We start from the raw sequence: 7,544 nt of genomic DNA on the forward strand, positions 1-7,544 counted from the left end.
AACTGTTGCTGGAAGGAACTGGTGTGCTAGTCTTTCTTCCCTGCTGGTCAGGGTGATCGGTGCGGCACCTGGCCCCACTCACTCTGGCCCCACTCGCTCTGGCCCCACTCGCTCTGGCCCCACTCGCTCTGGTGTAATTCACTGTAGCTGTCTTCAGTTGCACCTGAAGAGGGGGTTCCATCTCATTACGGGTGGTTGTGAGCCACCATGTGGTTGCTGGGATCCGAACTCAGGACCTTCGGAAGAGCAGTCAGTGCTCTTACCCGGTGAGCCATCTCGCCAGCCTCTGAAACAGAGTCTTACTCCATAGCTCAAGCAAGCTACCTTACCCAGTCCTGAGATTACAGATGTGTACCACCATTCTTGCCTTTTTGTTATTATCTGTTTCCTTGATGATAATAGGCTAGCTATTCTGACCCAGGTCCAGCTAAAGATCTTGAGCATTTTTTTTAAAGTTACACATCTACTTTTATTTCCATTAGAGCAATATTATCTGTGTAAGATTTTAGTCCACTTGTTCTCCTGGTACTACTCAAGTTTGAATATTTTAATTTAGTGGGTTTTTTTTTTTTTTTTTTTTTTTTTTTTTTGAGATAGGGTTTCTCTGTGTAGACCAGGCTGTCCTGGAACTCAGAAATTCACCTGCTCCTGCCTCCGAAGTGCTGGGATTAGAGGTGTGTACCACCACTAGCCTGCAATTTAGTTTCTTATATCTAACATGAGAACTAAGTGTTTCACATGAGCTAATCAAAACGGTTTACAGGTGTGCTCGTTCCTGTTTCTCATGTCCAGCAGCTCACCTTTCCTTCTGCCCCTCATCTCAGGAGCCGCGTGCCTCTTCTCTCATACCCAGCAACACAAGTGAAACTAGAGCATCAATCACGGTACTGAGTAATCTCCAATTAAGATCAAATCTCCACATATTTGGTCATTTCCACGATAACTTCAACCACTCTAGTCATGTTTATACTTCCCAGCATCATTTGTAAAAATTAAAGTGTGAAAGCCACTCTAAAAACTCTGGAGTCAACATCAGCATGGCTACCTATAGTCACGCAGTGGGGCAAGGCCCCTGGACAGCGATTGCTTCAATTTCAATTTGACTTTCTTTGGGTAAAGCGGTGACTTGGTAAGCAGACCTTGGAAATATGTTTTGTAGATCTCACTGACAGTGCCAAAGTCATTTCTGTCAGCCAGTAAAACAGTTGTTTCTACCACGTTAGTGAAGTCACAGCCTGCAGCTTTCAGAATCTCACCCACGTTTTTAAGAGCCTGTTTAGCTGCTTCTACTCCTCTTCCTGGCACAAGCTGTCCACTGGACGGATCCATGCCTACCTGTCCAGAAACGTAAATGGTCCTGTCCACTAGCACAGCTTGGCTGTAGGCACCAATGGCCGCTGGGGCTTTTGTGGTGCTGATCACCTTTCTGATTCTGGACAATGTGCTAATCCTTCCCTCTTGAAGACCCTCCAGAAAAAGAATCAACGGTAATTAACTACACCCACTCTTTTCGCCACTTGATCTTGAGCATTTTTAAGTGTATTTATTAGCCATCTATCTTTCTTCTTTTGATATGTTTAATTTCTGTGCAATTTGTTGGCTGGATAATTTATTGTCTTGCACTGATTTTTTTACTTGTCTATATATTCTGGACATAATCCCTTCTGATGAACAGATAACATAGATTTTCCTCCCATTCTGTAGGTTGTTTACTCCGGCTGGCCACTGTTTCCTTCACTGTTCAGAACTTTTAAAATCCGATACAATCCTATTTGTTAACCTTTGTCCCTGAGCCTAAGGGACATTACAAAATTACAAATACTCAGTGAATAAGCAGTGAGACCCAGGACACTTAATATCTTCATTGTGTCCAGGGCATTATCCAACTGTTTTCCCTGGTGGGTTTAAAGCAAATAGGTACCTAGGTTTGGTAATGCGTGGTTGTAATATCAGCGCTCAGGAGACTGAGGCAGGGAGATAGCAAAATTGAGGTCTGCCTGGGCTACATGGTAAGAGAATGCCTCCAAATAGCAACAAAAATAAAAGTAAAAACAGCCGGGCGGTGGTGGCACACGCCTTTAATCCCAGCACTTGGGAGGCAGAGGCAGGCAGATTTCTGAGTTCGAGGCCAGCCTGGTCTACAGAGTGAGTTCCAGGACAGCCAGAGCTACACAGAAAAGCCCTGTCTCGAAAAACCATAACCAAAGAAACAAAAACAAAAACAAAAACAAAGCAGGAAGGCATGTTCCAGATCACTCAGTGCCTGGAGGAGGGCCACTTGAAGTCCTTGGACAAATGGTAAACAGTCCCTTTAAATAGAAGTGGTGGGAAAGCAGGGACCCCTGTCTATGAGTCACAAGAGATGCCTCAAAGTTTTTATCTCTGGCTACCAGCTGGCTCCATTCTGGTGGAGTCTACGAGAAACCGCCATGTCAAAGATGGACTAAGTGCTGCTTCTGCTATGAGTAAGTTAAAGTCAGGATGACAAGGCTATATAAAAGTGTATGCACTCACTTCAAAAGTACACCATACCTACAAAATACATGGGTATAAATAGATGGATATGAAATATTAAAATAAGAATTACTATTATTTTGATTATCTATTAGCCCACAATTGAGAGCCTTGAAAAAACAAAGAGATATTACCCCAGAGTTTTCATAAGGTAGTACATCAGACAGTTTACCTCAAGGTGTCTGGCTCAAGATTTCTCAGGGGGATATAGCAGTTGAGTGAAATTTCCATTCATCTGAAGGTTCAACTGGAAGAGGATCATTTCCATATTCATCCACATGGACACTGGTAGGACTGAGTTCTTTCTGGCTGTTGAAGAGACATCTCCCTCAGTTTCTTGCCATAAAAGCCTCTTCAAAATGCATTCAAAAGCAGTGTCTTCCTTTTCACCTTTTAAAATATATATATGTGTTGGGTACGGTGGTGCATGACTTTAGTCTCAACACTTGGGAAGCAGAGGCAGGCAGATCTCTGAGTTTGAGGCCAGCCTGGTCTACAGGGTGTTCCAGGATAGCCAGGGCTATACAGAGAAACTCTGTCTCATAAAACTAAATATGTTGTCTAATTATTTTCTTAAAAATTATTTGTATATTTGTATGTATGCACATGCGAGGGCAGGTGACCATAGAGTCCAGAGTAGGGCAAAGGATCCACTCTACTGGTGGTTAGAAATGTCAGTGTGAGCCGGGCAGTGGTGGCTCATGCCTTTAATCCCAGCACTTGGGAGGTAGAGGCAGGCAGATTTCTGAGTTTGAGGCCAGCCTGGTCTACAGAGTGATTTCCAGGACAGCCAGGGCTATACAGAGAAACCCTGTCTTGAAAAACCAAAACCAAAAAAAAAAAAAAAAAATGCCAGTGTGGGTGCTGGGAATCTAATTCAAGTCTATGGAAGAGCAGGACAGTACTCTTTTGTTTTGTTTTGTTTTGTTTTTTTTCGAGACAGGGTTTCTCTGTGTCACCTTGGCTGTCCTGGAACTCACTCTGTAGACCAGGCTGGCCTCGAACTCAGAAATCCACCTGCCTCTGCCTCCCAAGTGCTGGGATTAAAAGGCGTGCGCCACCACCGCCCGGCAGGACAGTACTCTTAACAGCTGAGCCGTCTCTGCAGCCCTCCAGGCTTTTGTTTTAAAGCCACAATCTGTATATTAGTCCTAACATCCCATGGACAATGTGGTATCACAGAGCCATAACCACCAAATCCAGTCTACACTCAAGATGAAGGGGTTGCACAAGGGTATGCATACCAGAGGCAGAGACTGCACTGTTGAGGGTCATCTCAGAGGCAACCATCCCCACATGCCATTCTTGTGAGGCGTGTGAACAATGGGTACACTGTTCTTCCTGTGTTGCTCTCTCTCCACTCTCTCACCTTGCTCCTATTCCTGTCACTTGTGGTATGACTCTTATAACTCCTGACTGTCTGGATTGGGGCTCACTCCAAAATTCCATCTTTTATAGTTGAGACTCCCAAAACTGGCCCTTTCAGTTGTGGTCTGTAAACACATTAACCAACACAATCAAATATCACTGTCTTGGTTAGTGTTCTATTTCTGTGAAGACACACATGATCATAGCCAACTCTTATACAGGAAGCATTTAACTGGGGCTGTCTTAGAGTTTCAGAAGACTTATTCCATTGCCATCATGGAGGGGACCATTGTGGCATGCAGGCACACATAGTGCTAGAGAAGTAGCTGAGAATTCTACATCTGGATTTTTCAGGCAGCAGGAAGAGAGAGACACTGGGCCTGACTTGAGCTTTTGAAACCCAAAGCCCACCTCCAGTGATGTATTTCCTACAACAGGACCATACCTACTCCAGCCAGGCTACACCTATTCCAATGAGGACACACCTCCTAATCCACACACACACACACACACACACACATATATATATATGTGCCTATGGGGGGTATTCCTATTCAAACCACCATAGTCACATTCAAAACAGTGTGAATTTCTATTGCACAGAGAAGCAAAGTCATTCTGTTTAACCCCCTCTTCCACTCCCCTTCAACAACCCCACATTTCTTTTGTTTTGTTTTGATCAGCAACTCTTATAAAGGGCAGATTTACAGCTTCAGAGGTTTACTCCATCATCATCATGGTGGGAAGCATGGCAGCTTGCAGGCAGACGTGGTACTGGAAGAAGAATGGAGAGTTTTACATCTTGATCCATTGGCAGCCACAGGACACTGTGTCACTGGACATAGCTTGAGCATAAGAGACCTCAAAGCCGACATTCACAGTGACACATTTCCATCAACAATGCCATACTTACTCCAAAGAGGTCATACCTGCTAATAATGCCACTCTCTATATGGTCTTAGCATTCAAATACATAAGTCTGTGGGAGCCATACCTATTAAGCACCCCCATCCCCACCCCACACCAGGTCTACATCTCTTATCTCCCCTAATCTGGAAGGGAGAATCATGAGTTTAATTGTGTACCTGTATCTACCTCATGTGTTTTAGAAAATTCCTACTTGCTATACTTTCCATCACTCAGTGATTTATATCTCCTACTAAACTTAGGTCACACAGAAGGAATAGATTTTGAAGTTATTAAAACTCAACCCATTATATTTTCATCCAATGTGAACTGGCAGACATTATTTGTTTAATCTATCCAGTACCCACCATACACCAACCCCATGCTAAGAGTTTCAGGATGCAGAAGGATAAGAGCCACACACGGTCCATATTGTTAGGAGCTTTCAGTCCCAGAGTGGATAGTTAAATAATGATACAATGAATTGCTATTGTAACAGTGCCATGCAGGACAAATGCAGGATGAAACCAGATGAATGAGAGGATCTTACCTGGCGTGGGAGATGATGTGAACTCAAACCTTGAAAATAAAGAAGGGGTTAGGCAAGCAAAAACTGTAAGAATGGGGGCTTTTCCTCTAATCTGCAGGCTCCTGGAATTACAACTTTGAGACTCAAATTATATTTATAAATACCTTGGCCATAAGCTTTGGCTGTTTCCCAACTAGCTCATATATCAATCATCCTGTTATTCTACTCTAAGTTCTACCACATGGAGGGTCACCTCTGTTCAGCCCCCATGCTTCTGTTCCCCTGTGTTCAGGTGTGTGTATGCACAGAGGCTGCATGCTAGCATTTCTTAGGAACCTCTGTTTGTCTGTAGACAGGGTCTTTCATTAGCCTGGGCTCACTCATGTGGCTAGACAGGCTGGTCATCGGGCTTCAGAAGACATTTCTGCCTCTGAACACCCATGCTGTCTCTGCCTTTCCAGCACTTGGATTATAAATGAATGCCACAATGCCAAGCATTTTCACATCATTCATGAGGGATCGGCCACCAGTCCTCATGCTTGCACAGAGAGCACTTTGTTGACTGAATGAGTTCCTTGACCCCTAAATTTTACCTGCTTCTTCATCTTGGGTCTGCCATTGTCTATCCGGTACCTTGGGCAGATTTCTAATTTCTTTACATTTTATGTTACACATCAGCAGAATGGGTGTAATAATAGTATCTACCACAAAAGCTTAATAATTAATGCACATAAAAATATAGTTCAGTAGCTAGAGGTGTAGCTCAGTGGAAGAGTACTTGCCTACCATGCATGAAGCCTGGGATTTGATCTCTAGGAACACAGTGGGTGGAGCGGGGTATGGAAAAATACCTGTTTGTAGAAAATCAGTTCTAAATGTTAACTGTTATTGTTATATTGAGCTGTTTTAAAATAGAGATCAGATGTATAGTAATTGCCTCATAATAAGTACCTGAAGGGTGCTAGTGATTGTTATTAGCTTATTATTGATATTGATACTTTAATGTAAAAACATTAATACAAAGTAACATCTATATTTAGGTGAGTCTTTCATCAAACAGGAAACAATAGATTGGCTCTTTCTACAGCCTTCATGAGGAAATAGATTATTGGGTCTGCAGTGTGGTACTTTCCAAAAGAAACACATGCTAGAAATGACAGCTCCGTCTTTATCTCCAGCAACTGACACAGAAAGTGAGAACATGAAATATTCTCTTGGAAGAACTCCCCCCCCCCACCAGGATATTTCTCAATACAACAGTATCACCGAGTTATGAACACAGCTACTTTGTACTGGTATTTTAAAATACTTAGAAGCAGTGGTGGTAACATGTTGCTACAATCAAATTAAAGTAATACAGTTTAAAAGTCTAACTTAATTATAAAATAAGGCTCCTGAATCCTAAAGTTGCAACAACTTGGCCTCTCTTTTGAGCCACCAAGTCTCTGCTCCCATATGGAAGATCAGAGGTTCATGCTCCATGCCCAGCTTAGATGACGATTGTTGTAAAAACCTCATTTAGAATACACTTTGTAAAGAGAAATTCTTTTCAAGACTTCGAAGAGAGTGTTTAGCTCTCAGAAGGCTGCCTGTTAGAGATGGTATTGACAAGCTGGTAATAAGCAGGCTGTGAAGGAATTCACAAGACTGAAAAGGGCAGAAGCAGAGTCTATTAATATATTGAAGCCAAGCACAGTGGCACAAGCCTTTAATCCCAGCACTTGGGAGGCAGAGGCAGGCGGAGTTCAAGTCCAGCCTAGTCTACAGAGTGAGTTCCAGGACAGCCAAGGCTACACAGAAAAACCCTGTCTCGAAAAACAAAAAACAAAACAAAACAAAACAAAAAAATCTACTTACTGTATTAAGTGATCAAAGATTCCAGATTTCTAGCCTGTAGTTCCAGGGAAGGATCAGTAGTTCAGGATCATCTTTGGGTACATTGTAAGTTTGAGGTCAAACAGGGCTACATGAGACTCTCCTCTAGCATACAAGTATACACAGAAACACCAACATTAAGAGAAGTGGAGTTGAGTGGGAGGACTCTACATCTGAGCCCATCTGAGGGATGCCCTAGGTTTTAAGAACTTTTGCCAGGCACCAGGGGAGAGGCACTATAGGCCCTGAGCTTATCTTCCCTGATCAGTCTAAGGGCTTGGAGCTACTGTAGGATGCCGTCCCGCAGCTTCCTACTAGCGTGGGTTTCCACGAACCGGGAATGTGGGAGACC

General features: G+C 43.2%; 1 protein-coding gene and 1 pseudogene across 4 annotated transcripts in view; both read right to left on the minus strand.

Moving 5' to 3' along the window:
• Window positions 1-7,544, minus strand: part of Dhtkd1 (dehydrogenase E1 and transketolase domain containing 1) — an 89,062-nt gene that overhangs the window by 69,055 nt on the left and 12,463 nt on the right. For 2 of the 4 annotated variants that reach the window (XM_031359521.1, XM_031359518.1), the window contains exon 2: window positions 2,687-2,823. The exons of 1 other annotated variant lie outside the window; for it this stretch is intronic. In XM_031359521.1, the coding sequence (XP_031215381.1) occupies window positions 2,687-2,745 (59 nt within the window). In that variant the 5' untranslated portion in view covers window positions 2,746-2,823. Of the gene's footprint in view, window positions 1-2,686; window positions 2,824-5,338; window positions 5,368-7,544 lie in introns of all 4 variants that reach the window. One more of the 4 variants, XM_031359519.1, reaches the window with a different exon arrangement.
• Window positions 1,052-2,530, minus strand: LOC116081849 (annotated as a pseudogene).

The sequence above is a fragment of the Mastomys coucha genome, unplaced genomic scaffold (genome assembly GCF_008632895.1).
Source record: "Mastomys coucha isolate ucsf_1 unplaced genomic scaffold, UCSF_Mcou_1 pScaffold7, whole genome shotgun sequence".
Lineage (NCBI taxonomy): Eukaryota > Metazoa > Chordata > Mammalia > Rodentia > Muridae > Mastomys > Mastomys coucha.